Source organism: Aethalodelphis obliquidens, unplaced genomic scaffold, assembly GCF_003676395.1.
Source record: "Aethalodelphis obliquidens isolate GAN/ISIS:26980383/991018 unplaced genomic scaffold, ASM367639v1 scaffold23, whole genome shotgun sequence".
Lineage (NCBI taxonomy): Eukaryota > Metazoa > Chordata > Mammalia > Artiodactyla > Delphinidae > Aethalodelphis > Aethalodelphis obliquidens.
Window position 1 is genome coordinate 9,480,553 of NW_020837967.1, and position 18,549 is coordinate 9,499,101.

An 18,549-nucleotide genomic window follows, 5' to 3' on the forward strand; every position below is an offset into this window, starting at 1 on the left:
ATTCCAGCCGAATTACGTACCATTAGATGTTGAACCATTAGATGTTGAACCATTCTTCAAGTGTAATTTAATATTTCTAGCTTGAATGAATAGGTGGATGCTGGAGAAATATTCCAAAATTACAAAAAGAGAAGGAGGAAAAGTTGTAGGACTAGATGAGTCATTTAGTTGTGATTCAAAGAGCTTGTGCCACACGTCTGTTACGCGACATAAAATGAAATGCTGAATTTGATAAAGAACTCTGGCCTCATCTATTTGGAGATGGCCAGTGTAGAGCTGGGGTCCCTAAGGAGGATGACAGAAGGCAGATGGCTTCCTCTTCCGGTGTCCGACATTTTTATATGTCATCTCACTGCCTTTCATCAGGTTATACTTGAAGCATTCATTTCCTCCCTGCTGTTTTAGGGGAGCTGAGCAAAAGTTCGTGTATCTCAAATGTGTCGGGTTCTGCAACAGTCTCCTTATGCACTCGATGGCTACAATTACGAAGTCAAAGCCAGCATGTACAACTCTTTAATTAAACAATATTGCTTGAATAATATCCCCAGCTGTAGATGTATCATACAGTACTGTGGAAAAAAACTTCTCTAATGTTGTTTATCTCTACTTTGTCTCACAGATGTCGAAGGTTAAAACTCTCTAGTGACTCTCTGAAAATGAATACCGTTTTTTCTGCTGACTTTGTATCACCAGGATTTGTTACTGTTTGTGAATAAAGTGATGCACCGTTAGTGAACATGAAACTATTAATAACATTGAAAATTCTAGTGAAAAACAAAGGGACAAATGAGTTATATTTATTTATTTTTATTTCCTGCTGTTACTGTTTTTCTCCTGTGGTTTAGAATATATAAAGAGATTTTTAAAAAACCCACAAAAAACAAAAAACCAAAACTCTGATTCTGCATGACTTTAGTCCTTCTGCTACATTTTTTTCCCTATATTTCTCAGAATCTGGTTTAGGTTTGTTTCAATATTGAAACAAGTACCGCATAAAAATATTAGCAGCTGGTTCCAGGAATCATCTGGAGGGGATGCAGATGCGCTGTTATCACGGATCTTGTTGTGGAACTTTGGTGGAGATACTGTGCCTGTTATGATTAAAGAACTGCTCATTAGCAGTCCTTAAAAATAACAGAAAGAAACATTGGAATATGATGCGCAATTTTGTTTCCTGTTAGAAAGCAGAAGATGAGGATACTGTTCTCACACCTGATGGCACCAGGGAATTTCTGACGTTTGAAGTTCCGCTGAATGATTCAGGATCTGCTGGTCTTGGCGTCAGTGTCAAAGGTAACCGGTCAAAGGAGAACCACGCCGATTTAGGAATCTTCGTCAAGTCCATTATTAATGGAGGAGCAGCATCTAAAGTAAGCAGATGTCAACATTATCAAGCTTATGCTCATTCACAAAAATGTTTAATTACAGCCCTATTCTTATTATGGAAACATGGAAGCAGTAAGGGCGAATTCTTTCCTCTACCCTCTTAGATCCTGTTCCTGTGACCTGTGAATTAAACTGATAAAAGACAGGTTAACAGGAGAAAATGTTTACAAATCTGATGGATGGGGGCTCCACAGGAAAAGTGAAAACCTAAAGAAGCAGTTAGACTTGGAAGCTTATATACCATTTTAGCAAATGCTGATAAATTGTGGAGTAGGGATTAGACAAAGAAAGAGGGTTCGGACTTCCAGGTGTGGTAAATGGTGGGATGGTAAATGTATGAAGGAAACCGATGGTAGAAAAGGCTTATTTTGTAGGCTCATCTCAGTGCACCTCTGTCTCTGGTGGTGAGGGTCATTCTCCCCTTCCAGGTTTTGGAGAAGAGAGGGGGCACCTTCACAAGGAGAACCTTATGCCCACATTCAGCCAGACGCAGGGAGGACAGGTCCGCCTTCCTGTGTCTGCCATTTCTCAGTTGCCTTCTGCTAAAATAATCCCCATGCCAAAGTGGCGTGTTTTGGGGTAGCGTATTCTGATACCCTGTAACACTTAAATGTTTTCTGTTTTCTTCCTAATACCCCATCCATGATCAAACAACTAGTGCAATCTCAGTGATCTCTCACCGAGAGGAATTCATATCTTCGACTCCCCGTTTTGGGTCTCACAGAATTCACAGCCCATGGTCATTACGGTGAAATGGAGGTTATCTCTGCAAAGACTTAGCTCAGGTTCTGGCGCAGAGCTAACCTACTGGAAAGGTTACTCTCTTCCCCTCCCCTCCCATCCCCTCCCATAGGTCACTTCTCCTGTTTCCCAGTCTAGAGAAAATTTCCTGGCCCTCTGTGAAGGGCGCACTTCTCTGCAATTGTCTAATAGCCTGGAGCTTTTGCACGTTGTGAATAACCTCTCTGGGTGTAAATAACCTCTCTGGGTGTCTCTGGAAGCAGGAAAATAATCACTTTGTGTCCTATGAATTAGTATGCTATTTTGGTAAACAGATTATGATAATGACTTGATTTACAAATGTATAAATGATTGAAGTAGACACAGGCTGCAAGGGCCGCTTACACATTATTCTGCTGGTGTTCAGTTGGGCATAATCCATTAGTATTAAAGCCCTTTTCTTTTTGCTCTGTTTTTATTTATTTATTTAACGAAAGGGAAAAGCAGCTTCTTTTATCACAGGCTATTTAATGGCACTTATTTTTAACCTGCCTCCTTCCCAGGATGGGCGGCTCCGGGTGAACGATCAACTGATAGCAGTGAATGGAGAATCCCTGTTGGGCAAAACAAACCAGGATGCCATGGAAACCCTCCGGAGGTCCATGTCCACCGAAGGGAACAAGCGAGGAATGATCCAGCTTATTGTGGCGAGGAGAATAACCAAAGGCACCGAGGTAAAGAATGAGAAAGACAAGAGGCATCTGAAATGGTCGTAGGACCAAGTTCTTCCCTAACATTGGGCCAAGAACAGCAGGTCCAGGGGCTTTACCTTGAAAGACTCAATTATCTTTGCTGGCTAGAGTTTATTGTACTGTCAGTGGATTGTGATTTGTTTTCTTAATTCTGTGATCAAAATATCCCTAAGTGTGCAGTAATATTTCTATTGCCACTTCAACAGATAACACTGGGATCTCGAAGGCACCTTTAGCTGGGTTCAAGAAACAGGGCCACGCCTTCCTGCTCAGAGCCCGCACTTTCGCTTCTGTTCTGCGGTGTTGAACCAGGAGGGAGAAACGTTGAAGTGATTGCTTGTTCCCTTGCTTATCTAAAACGGGTGCCTCTTGTAAAGCCCCTCACAGGGGAGAGTCTGTTTCTCTTGTGACATTGTCAGAAGTGTAAGCCCCCCTTCCTACCCCCTGGCCGCCTTTCTCCTTCACTGTAGGGTGAGTATTTTCCTCCGGAGGGGCTGCCTTTTCAGTGGTATCTCCCGCATAAAGCCACAGTGGGTTCTGCACACGTGCTGCCGTCTGCAATTAGGCAATGGGTGGGAAGGTTCCCTCTCCCCAAGGGTGTGATCATCTGTCTTCCCAAATAGTAAAAACATACCAAGTAGACTTGCATAGCGGGGCATTTGAGAATGTAAAGGGAATTATATACAGATTTGTTAATTAATATTAGAACCTGAAAAAGAGTGTTTTCAAAGAATTTTTATAACGTCTGTGCCACCTCTAGGAAACAGGTGGGACCTGCTTGCTGAAAGTATAACGTTTGTCGTTTTTGTTTTTATTGATGCTCAACGCCTCACATTGTTAAATCAACTAAGAGAAAATGATTAGCAAATGGTACAAACTGGAAAGTATATCCAAACTGCTTAGGTGTTTTTCTTAATTTTAAAATCTGTGTTTAATATATAAAGCAAGCCACCGATGACGGCTCATCCGATCCTTTAATACAATAGGATTTTGCCACATACCCTTGCGCTCAGTGGGTAGTCGGTGGAGAGGTGACCAATTTTGAAAGTTTACTGACCGTAGACTTATTTTTACACTTGTTTTTATTTTTCCAAATGGAGAGTGGCTTAATGCTAGTTAACAAATTAGTTTCCACAACAACAAGAGAACAGTGTCACCTTAACTAAAAACCTCAGAGTGGAAAACTGTGGGAAGTAAAACATTTACTTTCTTATTATAAATATAAATGCTAATCCCTCAGGGTAGGCTACGGGATTGGCTTTCTTGAATGATAATTTTTATTGGTTTCCAAATCATTAACTGATGTTTTTTGTTTTTTTATAAATTTATTTTATTTATTTATTTATTTGGCTGTGTTGGGTCTTCGTTTCTGTGCGAGGGCTTTCTCTAGTTGTGGCGAGCGGGGGCCACTCTTCATCGCGGTTTGCGGGCCTCTCATTGTCGCAGCCTCTCCCGTTGCGGAGCACAGGCTCCAGACGCACAGGCTCAGTAGTTGTGGCACACGGGCTTCGTTGCTCCGCGGCATGTGGGATCTTCCCATACCAGGGCTCGAACCCGTGTCCCCTGCATTGGCAGGCGGATTCTCAACCACTGCGCCACCAGGGAAGCCCAACTGATGTTTTTAATGTAAGTCCTCCAAAGAGCTATGTGAAAAATTCTCCACAGTAAGTTCCCAAGACACAGTGTTCTTTATTAGGTCTTTTTCAAAAATGGAATAATTTCATATACCCTAAGACTATATTCGTGTGACAGATGTTCATTGAGCATCTACTACATTCAGAAAATAAGTTAGATCCTGGGGATAAGGTGGTGAATACAGACAGATGGAGTTCCCTCTCTGGACGTTCTCCTGGACCATAGATCATATTCTTAGTCTCTTTAAAAACAAACTAAAATTTCTCAAAGTTTTCCTTTAGAGAGAAACATTGAAATGTTGTAGGGGGACTTAAAATGTAAGAAACGGACTGAAGGGCAGCATCCTGAATCCAGACGTGTTTTTGTCTGGCTCAGGTGGTTCCCCAAACAAACCTATACCAACCTGAAAACGTTTTGATAAAAGCACTGATTTGATCCCCTGTTGCCCTATAAAACACACGGAATTGGAATCCCACTGCAATATCTCTGTCTCATTCACTTCTGCGTATGAATTTATGTGAATGAAAATGATTTAAGTAAGGGAACAGAGGCAGTAGGCAGTAATAGACTTTAATATTCAATATTCTTTACGGTATCATTTTCATACATTGCTGGTTATTACTATTTCTTAGGATAGAGTAAGCTTATAAAGCAATTATGTCAAAAAAAAATCTTATCACGAGTGCTGTGCTCTCTTTGTAATACCAGCGAAAAGCCTTTTGTACTGACAGGGTTTAACTGAAGGATTCTGTGAAGACAGAAGAGCTCATTTCAGCTTCCCATAAGTCTTAAGACATGACTTTGCTGCCGTTGTACTTATATATTACCTTTGCAGAAACATCTCCCTGAATTACTGGAAGGGTACGTGTAAGTTATATTACCGTAAATATTGATATAAGCATAGGGTGTCTTGTGACGGATGAACCTCAGGCCAGAATAATGAGTTCTCTCCTCCTGGGTCCATCTGTCAGCCGTGTGGTCCGGCCTTTGACAATATCACAGAATTATATTTTACTAACTCATCTTTAAATCAAGGGTTTGCATACTTATTTTCAAGCTAGAGAAGATGAAAATTCGCAGAAGAACATCTTTTGTGCTTTGTCACCTCTTCCCTTGCCCTCTTCTATATGTGGGAAGTGCTGTCTGTTATCTTAGTAGGTTTTCTTCGAAATTGGCAGCTCTCGGCACGAAATACCATCTTCCCTTGCACTTCCCTGGTCTTTGTCCCCATACAGCACATTTGAGACATGTTCTAGAAGATGCTTCTCAGTCCCTTCCACTTGACTTCTCAGGAGTCTGTGAACACTGCCTCGTTCTTGAATCCTTTCCTGCCAGCTCTCTCCGTTTTTCTCCTGCTTCTCTCTGGCCCTCTGTCTCCTTTAAGCTTGCTCCCTTCTGCCTGTTCCCTTTTCGGTTAGTATTCCTCAAGGCGTTCTCTGGGCTGTGTCTTCTTCCTCACATGCTCCCTGGGAGACCTTAATTCCTTGGTCTTCAGGTACCACTTTCCTTATGATGAATCCCATGGTCCTGTTTTCAGCTCAGGACTCTACTCTAGTTCCAGATCCCTCTGTCCAGCCACCCATGGAGATGTCCACTGGTATGTCTCTCAGGCACCTATGCTTTTTCCACCAAAACCCATTCCTCCCTCAGTTCTTCATCTACCTTGTCCTCCTTCCCCCCGAGATAGCTCCACTGTTTCTTTACTTGTAGAAGCTGGAAATCTGGGGTGGCGCTGACCTCTCAAATGCCTTTCCTGTCTCTGTTGCCTCTTCCTCTGGAATCTCTCTCCTCCCTCACTCCTCTCCATCCCCCTGCCCTTACCCCATCCTCTCACCGGGCTCTCTGCTGCAGCTCCCTGAAGGACTTCTCTCTCAACCCATTTTGTCTACACGGCAGTAAGGCACATCTTCCCACAAAACAAACTGATCGTGTCACTTCCGGCCGAAATCTCTTCGGGAGCTTTCCTTCCTTTCCAGGATGGGTGCCAGTCTCCATCACGTGGCCACTAGGACGTGCACAAACCAGCCCCTGTGTCCACCAACCTGTCCCTTACACGACCTGAAATTTCTCAGATGTCTGATGCTGCCTTTCACCTCTGGATTTTCCACGTGAGTCAGTTCTGCTCCTTGTTCTAGCAAAGTCAGCCTTTAGATTTCAGTATCCTCTCTCCAAAGCCTTTCCGTAGCCCTGGGTACTCACCTTCAGGCAGCAGCTGTCACACCATCATGGTTCCTCTCTGGTTTTCTTTGGTAGGAACTGCAAATTCTGAGATGGCTGGGACCTTGTTCATCTCTCCATCACTGGGGTCCAACCCAAGGCTGACACCTAAACATGGACTGAATGATGAGGGAAATAATCCCAGAGAGTCGAGCCTTTTTAGAAGAAAAAAATTAACTTAGTTACTGTTAGACACTGAAGTTCTAACAAGGCAAGGTAACAGAATTAATATTTTAGCAGTGATTCTGGATTTCCTTCACTTTCCTTAGCTCTAATGCTCTTACTTATTTTAAAACATTCCATAAGCAGTAATTATTTCTTTAAAAAAGAGAGAGAAAAGAAATGGCTTTCCTTTGTTTTGTGCTCCTGAGGGATGGATGAACTTTTTTGGCATCTCTTCCATTGGAAAGAATACATAAAGCAAGAGGCAGAAACATTGGTATCATTGCAAAGGACGAATTTGTTGAGGACTTTGAAGGAGAACTTTGGGAAATGGGTATTGAAAGTCACTTGTGTAGGAGAATTATGATAATTCTAAATGTTCCAAGGAAATTAGTATTTGTAGGAATTACTGCAATTTAACCTAGTTTGCAGCCACTTCATTATATCTTTGTTAGACATGATTTCATATAAAGCCTGCCTTGGTACCAATAGAGAGTAAGACCAGGTAAGTTTTCTCTTAGCCCCCATGCTGAGGAATTTAGTCACCAAGGACTACTTTTTTTTTTAAGAAGAAGAAATAAAACTTTTTATTTCCAGATAACATGATTTCTACGTAAAAAATCCTAAGGAATCTACAAGGCAATTACTTTAGAACAAGTAAGTGAATTTAGCAAGATCATAGGACAGTAGGCCAATGTACAAAATCCATTTTATTTGTATGTACTAGGAATAGACAATTTGACAGTAAAATAAAAATCAATATCATGTACCAAAATATCAAAAATCATAAAATACTTAGGGATAAATTTAACAACACAGGTAATCTCTGTACTCGTAATTCTATAAAACGTCACTGAAAAATAAAATAGACCTAAATTAGTGGAGTGATATATGATTAGCAGACTCAGTATCACTGAAGTATCAGTTCTCTCAAATTGGCCTATTTTAATAAACTCTCATTAATCATCCCAGCAGGAATTTTTATAGCAATGGACAAACTGATTACCAATTGGGATTATTAATTTTTATATTATTTATTATTAATGTTATATTATTATTAATATTATTTAATTTATATGAAAATCTAGAACTGGAAAAACTATTCTAGGATGAAAATATCATTGGTTGCTTTTGGGCGGGTTGGGATTGAGTGGGAAATAATAGGAAGGAATTTAATGAGGTGATGGCAATGCCCTTTATCCAGAGAGGGGTGTACATTACATGGGTTTATCAATTTGGCAAAACTCACTGAACTGACCAAGGACTACTTTAAAGTGAATTCTCTCTCTACGTTTAATTCTCTTAGAAAGCTACATTAGAATAGGAAGGGACCTAAGGTATCGTTTATGATTCTCTTTATTTTATATATGAAGAAATAAATACAGAGAAGCCAAATGAGGTGCTTAATGGCTGCAAGGCCAAGGTAGTGGCAGAGTAATTTAGAAGCAAGGCGTCCATCCCTCTTATGCACATGAGAGGGTCTGATTGCCTGTGAGTGTGGGGTTCAAGCAGTTGATACTCTGGCTGTGTTGGGAAGAGGTGGACAGTAAACCCATGAGTCCCAGCGTCAGGCAGGCCATCGCGTTCTGGGTCTGTCACATCCAGGCTTACTTCATCCTCTGGTCAGTGCTATCAGCCACATGGGAACGTGGAGGACGTTAGCTGTGGTTCTGCACGAAAGCAGAACCTGGAACTGAACCCTGAAACTCCAACCACTCTTCTCCAAAGAAAGCTAGACCCTGTCTTACTATTCATTGTCCTGTGTTAACTTGTCCTTCGGATGTTAGTCCTTTCTGCAATGTGTGATTGTAATCTCGATCAACTTTCTTTTACTTTTAGCCTCGTGCTGTGCCCTTAGCTTTAAAGGCCCGCTTCCACATGGCCTATACGTCTGAGATCTCTAAACCGATTTAAGGAAACTCTGAGTCATTCACTCAGAAATGGATTTATTCATCCAATTATTCACCCAGTGCCTGCTCTGTGCCAGGAATTGGGGATAGAAAAGAATAAGCTTATAAAGACTGAAATATCGGATAATAAGATCGTGCCACTTACTAACTGGGACCCAGGTTTAGGTTTGCTGGAGGGGACTAGGGCCATATCTATGCGAGCTTTTCACCGTTTCTAGTTGAGATGGTGGGATACGTTTTCTTTATGTGAAAGACATGATTTGACCCACTATTGCACACTTATAACAACTTGAGATTTTATTAAGCCCCACAGATATTGTATTCGTTTTTTAAAAGAAACCAATATTTTACCTTTTCCTAGGAAGAGTAGGCCAAATGTATAATATGAAGCATATTCACTGGATAATATCCAGTTCTTTGTTATTGAATAGCACTTACTATTTTCTGATTATAAAAGCAATATATGATCATTTGAATATCTTTTTAAGAGCGTACTACATTACATTGTTTATAGATATGGGGTAATTCCCAATTTTTGTGTCTTTGTAAATGAAGTTCTGATAAATATTGATCAGCATGAATCTTTATGATTCACCTAACTTATTATTTTGTGAGGATAGTGACCACAAAGTGAAATCGATGGCCTGGTCACAGAATATAGGATATTCTTTGGCCTGTGACATATCTCTCCACGTTACTCTGGGAAGAGACTGGATCACTTTATGCTGATCCCCAGTATGAGTTATCTTGCTGCAACCTAGTTTTCTTTAATGGATGTAAAGGCTTTCCTATTTTCTTAGGGATGGAGTTGAGGGCGTCCCACACAATTGTCCCTACTCGGGACTGAGTTCTGTTGGATGGAAGAACATTTTTTGCAGTTAAAACGACAAAGTGAAAATTGCAGTGCTTTTATTTTGGTGTCTTCTTTGAATTAAGCTTAATTTGATAAGGTTTTTATATGTGGAGATGATCAGAAGGGCCTGGGAGCAGCCCATACTGCAGGAAGGCCAGGCCAGTCTTCCAGGACTGCCCTCCTTGGAGTGGCTAAGCTCCCACTCTGATGATGCGATGCATTCCTCTTTCTTAAACTCAATTGCTTGTAACAAAAAAAATCATCAAAAGATTTAAAACAAAACTCTGTACTCCAATCAGTTTTTTTTTTAAGAAATTAAAAGGCATTGTGTCTTCTGTTAAATATTTATGTATTTGGCCATTGATGTCTTCATTTAAATCTGTCTTTTGAGATGCAAATTAGACATGGTTAGGGAGGTGGGGAGGTACAGAAGCTTTCCCATGAAAGTGTTCAAGTACAAGGTTCCTAATGAACAGGCATCTTATTGTTTTTCTCTGGAAAGCCTGCATGTGCTATTTTTAAAATAGAATTTTTATTTGACTTTATAAAATTCTAAAATAGCCTCTTGGGATATTTAGGGATTTCTCATAAAGGTGCTTTATAAAGATTTTATCATCTAGAAAATTGCAGTTATATGCTTCAATTAAATGTATTTGTTAAGCAAACTCGAGGTTGTGTTGTCTGTCTTATGATTAAATAAATTATTGTGTAGGATGCAGGTCTTGTGTGTCGAGACTTGTATAGCAGGTCTCCAATGTATGTGCTCATTAAAAAAATTCACACATGCCTGTTTTTAAAGGTATTGGGTATTTGTTGTGTTTGTTTTTACTTCTCCACAGTACCTTGGAATTTAGGAATATTGTTCTTTCAGAAAATGTTCTTGTATTTTTTTACATCTAAGACCTGGAATATTTAATTTACTTTTCAGTAAAGCTGTCAGTTGTAAGCTGCAATTTAAAAAAAAAAACTAATAAATCCTCATTTCACAATTTAAACCTTATTGAGTCTAATTCACTAGCGCTGCAAGTTTATTATTCTCCCGCAGTTTGACGTGCCTCCAATTGTAATTGTGTTGACCCTTCAGTGCATTAAATCTCCCCGGTGCTTATCAAACTGGGCGAGATAAGTCTGCAATTCGGAACTTCATTAAATATCTCATTTATATTAAACAGATGATAGCTTCTAACAGAAATAATAATTTGTTCAGGTGAAGGAGCCACAGTTGTGGTTTCCTCTGTTTGGAATGTGCAGTCCTCTCTCCACTTTGCTGTGCTCTGCTCCCTGCCTCCACACGGGCCCCTCCACCCCACCCCCCAGCCCTCCCTGTCTCTGGCTGCCGGCCAGCTCCAAAGCATCATAAGATTTTAGTTGGTGGGGTTAACCTCAGAGCCCACACTGGGAGGATTTGTGTGCTTTGTTCCTCCTTGTTTCATGGCTTTACTAGTATAGAGTTCTCACTCATATTATGTTTATGAAGTGTATGACTTTATAAGGCACAGCTGTCTTAAAGAACGCCACATACCATTTTAATTCTTGGTGATAGGAATCCACCTATATTCTTTGCTTATCTAGCAGATTCTGTATATTTGCAAAATAGCTACCTTTGCCTGCCTTATTAGAATACTGGGGTTTTTACTTCTGTTTTGTCAATATCCTGTGTAGTTTATTTTCTCTCAGTTACTATCTCATACTTAAGAACACAGTGAGAGAATAGGATGATCGTTTCTAATTTCAGCAGAAGAAACTGAGGCTCGGTGTATTGTTGAAGGCACCCGAACTGACAAGTGGTCTTTAGGTCTTAGAGAGCAGGTGGTCATTCTCCCCCCACACACACCAAGGTGTGCTGTTAGGTGTATTTATGCACTCTAAGTGTGAAAAGTAGACTTAAATTCCAGCTTCCATTCTGATAATGATAAAGCATGTCTAGCGCAGGGCAACATCGCATAAAGATTTCTGAGTTAAACCATAACTCAGATTGACTTCAACAGATACTGTCAAGCTGAAAAAAAATAAGCAACAAGGTGAGTGTGATAAAAAAAAGCCTTTAATCTACATATTTTTCCTCCAGTGGTTGAAATCTGACAACTTCATGGGAGGCACAGTGTAAAGTGGCACAGAAAGTTGGTCATTAGGCAAAGCTGTCATCACAAACTATTTTGGTACAGGGTGAAAAGTTCTAGTTCATTTGGTACCCAGTTCGATGCAGACCCTGGGCAAGTTGGGTCTAATTCCCCCATGCTGGTCATGGGCCTCCAGTTCTGACTTTACCTCGCCCCCCCACCCCGCTCTCTGCAGCTGAAGTCACCTGGGAGCCCCTCTGGACCTGAGCTGCCCATTGAAACGGTGTTGGATGATAGAGAACGAAGGATTTCCCACTCCCTCTACAGCGGGCTTGAGGGACTTGATGAACCACCCACGAGAAATGCTGCGCTCAGCAGGATAATGGGTGAGTCAGGTAAAACCCTGTTGATCACATCTTGTTTTTATGCTTTTACTGGTTCACAGAGAGGTTATTAATGTAACATTAATGTAAAGGAGGCCCATGTTTTCAAGGGGAAGAGGAGCAGGTTCATTATAATCATTCAGGAAGTGTTAATGTGAAGAGAGGAAGTCAATACATTGATTTTGTTAAGTGAGTTTTGGATCCTGTAACGTGGGAAAGAAAAAAGAAGGGGATCACACAGAAGTGTTTTCCAATGATCAAGATATTCTTAGCATGTTTGAGACGATAAGTGAAGCTGTGGTTTTGTTTTTAAATCCACATTTAGTGGCTTATGGCAAGAAGGATTCAAAAGTTACATGTTTACAATAGCACTGTTTGGAGGGAGGGGAAAGATATGTATATGCATGTATGTGAATATTCACATTTTGTGGCCTGTACTTAATAAGGTGTTACCCTTTTTTAATTGCATCTTGACTTTTTCAAAGCCTTCATTTGAAAATCCTGAAACTAGTTTTTCACATCCTTTGTCTGCATTCAGCACCATACTGTCTGCGTGGCCCCCAGTGAGGAAGGAGGTGATTAGCACTTGCTCTGCAGCCGTTCAGCTCTCTGCTAACAGATCCCGTTAATAAAGACTTGCTTTGCCACCAGAGTGGTTTGATTTACTGAGTTGCTCATCTTGGGATTCGCTTGTGAGAGTTGTCAAATTTAACACATAAGAAGCTGTTTTGATTAAAATAGCACGTGACATAAAACACTCATTGCTGGTGTGTTTCGCAAGCCTCTAATATGAAGTACAACCTAAATTTAACTCCATTTTGAGCACACTTAATGGAGATTTAATACAATTCACGTCTCCGTTAGGAAGCTTCGCTGAAACAGGAATTTGTTTCCTTCATCAGTGGATGTTTATGGAAAGCCTGCTGTTGGCAAGACATTGTGTATATACTTTTGCTGTAGATACAAAGACAAGTGAGAATCAGTCTGCCGTCAAAGAACTCTCTAGCGGGCACGATAGGAAAAACACGGGAACATGACTGGTAGAATTTTCTGTTGTTCTTCCTCTAATCCTTCTAGCTTTCTTGTTTGGAAAAATCGCTAAATTCCTCATTTCTTAGTTTATGACGTGTAGAATGAAGACGCGCCAGCTCTCTGGTTTAATTTTGCCAACAGTTTTCTTTTGGCCTGCTTGACATAGTGCAAGTCGGGGAAGGACACGGAAGATACTGCACACCTGTCAGGTGACAGGCATTGCACATAGTTTGTCAGATTAACCTTTGCTTATTAATGATCACTCTCCTCACCGCGGTGGGGTTTTCCCCACTTTCCTGGTTTTGCTGTGACACTTTATCTTCGTTAAATACTTCTTTTTTTTTTTGCGGTACGTGGGCCTCTCACTGTTGTGGCCTCTCCCGTTGCGGAGCACAGGCTCTGGACGTGCAGGCTCAGCGGCCATGGCTCACGGGCCCAGCCGCTCCGCAGCACGTGGGATCTTCCCAGAGCGGGGCACGAACCCGCATCCCCTGCATCGGCAGGCGGACTCTCAGCCACTGCGCCACCAGGGAAAACAGTTAAATACTTTTTTATTGATGAAAATTCAAGACCCCTTGAGCGAGAGAGTGTATGTGTTCCCTGGATCTGTGTGCATACAAAGTGATTCGCTGTAATTTCCCCTTTATTATAGGAACATAGGACTTGCCATACTGAATCAGACCATTGGTCCACCAGTTCCTGTAACCTGCGTCCTGACTCCAATCCCTGATGCTTCAGAGGAAGGCGAAAAACTAAAACTAAAAAACAAAACCCCCCCAATTCACCTAGTGACCTTTGGAAATGCTGTATATATGGGTTGAGGATTCTTTCTTTTTCTTCAGTCAATTGCTCTGATTTTATTAGCTGTGGCCTCGTTAGTCGTCTAGTTTGCACTAGAGTTGGCATTTTTTTCCCTTCCCTCTGCTAGAGATGTAATGGACTTGAAAATTCCAGATGCTTCTGCTGGGGCAGTAATCGTCCAGCTCTGTGCTTTGTGACGTACTGTGCGTGGCCTTTTGGGCTGGGGTGGGGGGCAGTGACAGACTCCTTACTCTTCGTTGGTAGGCCAAATTGATGTGAATGATTTGGATATTTTCTTAAGATAGTTTTTTACATGTTGTGTGGGAAACTAAGGATCCCATATAGTTTTACTCTGAGAAATGTATATGCTTAATTTGATTTATCTTGAGTTTTACAAATTCGAGAATTCCTCAGTCTTTGTCAGTCCCTATTTCAGCATCATGGGCCCTAAGAAACAGACAGTGTTCGTAGCATCCCTTTCCACTTAAAGTTAGAAATCTTGCAAAGATAGTACCTTGCAACAAGATACCAAAGCCAGGTACCAAATATAAGAAATTAAAGCATTGACTTTCAGTTAACCTAAACCAATAGCAACAGTATTTACTGCTGGGCACAGTATCTGGGTGCATGGAAAATTTTCAGATCTTGTCTGGCTAGCAGTTGTCTTCTCTACCTTTAGGATATCTCCTGTGTAGACACCAGTGGAGGCGGTGGTATCTGCTCCGTGATCTGCTATGATTCAGATAGAACTTTGTATTGAAATTCCAGCTGACTGCATTAAGAAGTGATTCATTTTATGTGGATAGGGTGAATTTTCATGTAGCATATTCCTCCTGTGGGACTCTAGACCCAAAAGGAGCTTTGAGGCTTTCTGACTCATTTCTATGGGAACCTAACCCAGGAGAGAAGCTTCCAAAAACTAGACCAAAAAAGGAAGAGATTTGAGAGTTGGAAGCATGTCAGATGTCATCAGCTACACTTTCCCACTTAACAGATAAAAGAACTAAGTCCCAAGATCCCATGACGATTTTTGTTTTATTTTGTTCTTGGCTCTTTCCTCTTTCTAAAAATAGCCATCTCTGAGGAATACTGGGATCACACAATAAGTGTTAGTGACATTCATCCTTTATTGACACCCATTTTTAAGTACCCACATTTTCAAGCAACTGGCTTCAGACAGTCTTAACAGAATCTTCCATTCTGGCAACCAGTGTGATTTAAAAATCAAAGAAGTTATCTCTGCAACAACCTTACAAATCGTGTACTCCAACCTACTAAACGTCTGTTCAGGGGAATTCTGGCCCAAAGAAGCTAAGTGACAGGTCTGAAGCCCCAGACTTCCGTGTTTCTGAACCAGAATTACGATGCATATTTTTCTGAGTCACGAGTCCCCCATTACTGGAACCTGATCGATCTCCTTAGCTCTTGGTGGGGTCAGCCAGAGTGGCAGCCAACGGCAAGAGTTCTCCAAGTGTCGTCCGTATCGGCTGACTTTCCACTACCATGGATTTTCAAGGAGTGATTTTGGATATTTATCAAAAAGAAATCTGTAGCAAGGCTACATAGGATTTCTTCCTTTTAAAAGCCTTAAAAATATTTCACAAATGGCTGGACTGTCTTAACTGGTACTACTAATAACCACAGAGGTAATAGGTGTAGCTCATGTCACCAGCGTGTTCACTTCATAGGACACATCACAAGCTGACATTTGGGAGCATGGAACCTTAAATGTTTTCCAACTTTTTTATCTGAAGAATTTTTCCATTTAAAGCACAACTGAAATCTGTGGTCTCCATTTTTTAATGTAATCTCAGTAGTTTTTATATTGATACATTTTGGTGAGTTTAAAAAATAATTCTGTTCAGAATACTTTGATCTTGTTAGAAAGTCAACGTAGAAAAATGGAATATTAAGGTTGTTTTTATTGTGAGTCAGATCTCTGGCAAAAGGTTTCTCATTTCACGTAGTGTTGCCTTCTGTGTAAATGTACCAATGAATAAATGTTTAGTAAACAGTCATTCTGCATCTCATTGTTTCACTCGGCTACAGTCTAAATCTTAGTTTGTTGGTTAACTAGTTGAGGAAAGGAGAGTTTATTCATCAAAAACCGGATCAAAGGTTTCTGAAGTCACCCTTCAAAGGGTTCACATTTAGGATATGCCAAGTACCTGCAAAGATAATTGAGAGTAATTCTAAGGGGAGTTTGGTAGAATATGTAGTTTGATAGCTTAGTTCATTACCCCCAATATATTCTTGGAGTCGCATCCCAAAACACTGTTCGTCGCAAGTAAGTTAAGCAGTGGAAAATGGATGGAAAACATATATTCTCAAGTCTTTTGAAATATTAGCCTCCAGAATCATAGGGGAAAGAAAAAAAGCTGAATCCTTGTCTTATGGTTAATAGGGACATTTCCTGCAGTTTCTTTAGGTATAAATTTTTAGATCACCTAAGGAACAATATTTCTACTCAAAACAACATAAAAAAGGACTGTCACATGAAGAACCATTCTGTGTTCCGTACTGCTTGCTAGACTGTCTCTCAGAATATATTGCATGAACAGTTTTGGTTTTGTGTTTAGAAACGAATGTGCTATATTATACCAATATAGTTTCTTCCAATAAATTTTGCCTCTGTGAGGACATGACATTTAATGCTGTGACATGTGCCTTGTCAGTGGTGAGCTACCAGGGAGAACTTGGATTTGTCATTCTGTACACTTTTTGGGGAAAAAAGTATGTTTTGGGAAGGAAATGTTTCTTTAGGTAATAGTACTGGAATGTCCGATCTTATTTATGAATGATATTTTATTGAAGAGATTTCTGTCTTTCTGTACTAGTATCCTAAAACTCAAGTAGGCATAAAGGAGTGATTTGAATTCAGGAAAGGGAAGCAATGAAGTATTAAATTTGATTTACATTTTTATCATGAGCGTTTATAAACAGTTGCTAGTTTTCACAGTTTGTCAAAATGGATGCATTTCAAATCAAAATAGAGTATTTTTCATGATAATTTGCTGAGTAGAGGTTCCAGTGAACATATATTATTTCTGTAATAGAGTAGTTGATGCTACGTAATGATTGCATTTGAAATTTCTAGCAAGTTTGCTTTTGTGGGTTGTCCTGAAAAGATCAACTTAGTGTTTGCTCCTTTGTTGAAATGTCTAGAATAATATATATTTTAAAAGATGCTTCAAGTCTATATATGCCATCTCCCAGTTTCCAAAATGGTGTTAAAACGAAAATTATCGTTTACACATTCTTGTGAATGTTTAAAAATTAGATCTTAAGACAGATGTGAAAATGTTCATGAACTGTCTTCACATTGCTATTGTGCTATTTTTAAAAGCAATTACTCGTAAAGGACAAGGGCACCCTGTTTGAAACGGTGGTAGGATTGGGAAAGTGCAGCAATCCTTTTTATTTGCATAGGAACCAGGAGAGCTGACTTAACAGCTGTGGACATTGGACTTGAGATGACAGTGTTTCCATCCTCCTGTAAGGTGACAGGGAAACTGTCCGTTCTCCTTGCTGTGTTGGGAGAGACAGGCCAGTAGGGCGACACCACACCATGATGCATGTTTCTCTGAGGACAGCCTTTCACAAGATATCCATGTGAACCGAAGCTTCGCCCATGAGTTCTTGCTCAGAGGAAATATGGCCCAAGATTTGAGGAGGAAGCCAGAAGAACTATAGGTGTTTTGGGGAGGAAGATGGCAACATTTGGACCCCAGCTTTATCTTTAAGGATTCAGGCCCCTGAATTATAATTTTATCCCAGGAAAGATAAACGCCTATCATGCCGATCCCAGAACCTGAGCAGATTTTACTGAAAGAGACTGATCAGTGTGGACAGTTCTGGGTCTTTTCTTACCGAGAACACTATATCCTAATTGAATAAATCAGAATTTACAAGCTCCCCTGTCTTGGCCTGAAAAACCTCTGGGCAGTGAGATCCTAATCTTTCCTCTTTAACATCACTCCTGCCATCTCTCCACAAGGCCCCGGTTCTGCATGCACTCATCTTTGAAGTGTCACCTGAGTGTACTGTGCACTTTTCTCCATCATGCATTTAATGATGTTGTTGCTGATGTCTAAAATCAATGTCGTCATTTCTTACAGTAGAAGAGATTGTATTAATCATTCAAAACCCATCTCGGATGTTGACTTTTTTTTAAGACTCCCAGCATCCTCTTCCTTCAGCTACCCAGGCGATTGCCAGCACTAGTGAATGCCAGGGCACTTCTGGTACATCACTCAGAGCACCAATCAATTACTACTTTATCTGTCTCCTTCTCTGAGGTGTGAGCCATTGAGAGGCAGAGATTAAGTCTTCCTTACAAACCTGCCAGGTGGTAGGTGCCCAGCTAGTGAATGAGTGAATGATTGATGTAAGTCTGCAGGGCTTCCCTCCAAATTTCCTGGTAAAATTTTTCAAAGAGCTATAAACGACTTCAAGTCTACGTGGCATTTTCACATTAGGAGTCATTCTGGAGATCATCTCTGGCCTTAGGAAACTTAATACCAGAGACACTGAATACCGCACGCAGAGCACCATAGCTGTCGTGTCAAGAGGAAGGAATAGACCAGAGGTCTCCCTTTGACATTCATTTATGAAAAATAAGTTTACTTAATTCTATTT

The 18,549-nt window shown here is 40.6% G+C and overlaps 1 protein-coding gene across 22 annotated transcripts in view; it reads left to right on the forward strand.

Annotated features, from left to right (window-relative positions):
* Positions 1–18,549, forward strand: part of PARD3 (par-3 family cell polarity regulator) — a 673,340-nt gene that overhangs the window by 380,727 nt on the left and 274,064 nt on the right. For 13 of the 22 annotated variants that reach the window (XM_027121740.1, XM_027121747.1, XM_027121741.1 and 10 more), the window contains 3 exons: positions 1,182–1,370; positions 2,670–2,840; positions 11,931–12,090. In XM_027121740.1, coding sequence (XP_026977541.1) covers positions 1,182–1,370; positions 2,670–2,840; positions 11,931–12,090 — 520 coding nt within the window. The remainder of the gene's footprint in view (positions 1–1,181; positions 1,371–2,669; positions 2,841–11,930; positions 12,091–18,549) is intronic. The other 9 variants (XM_027121749.1, XM_027121748.1, XM_027121745.1 and 6 more) reach the window with 1 other exon arrangement.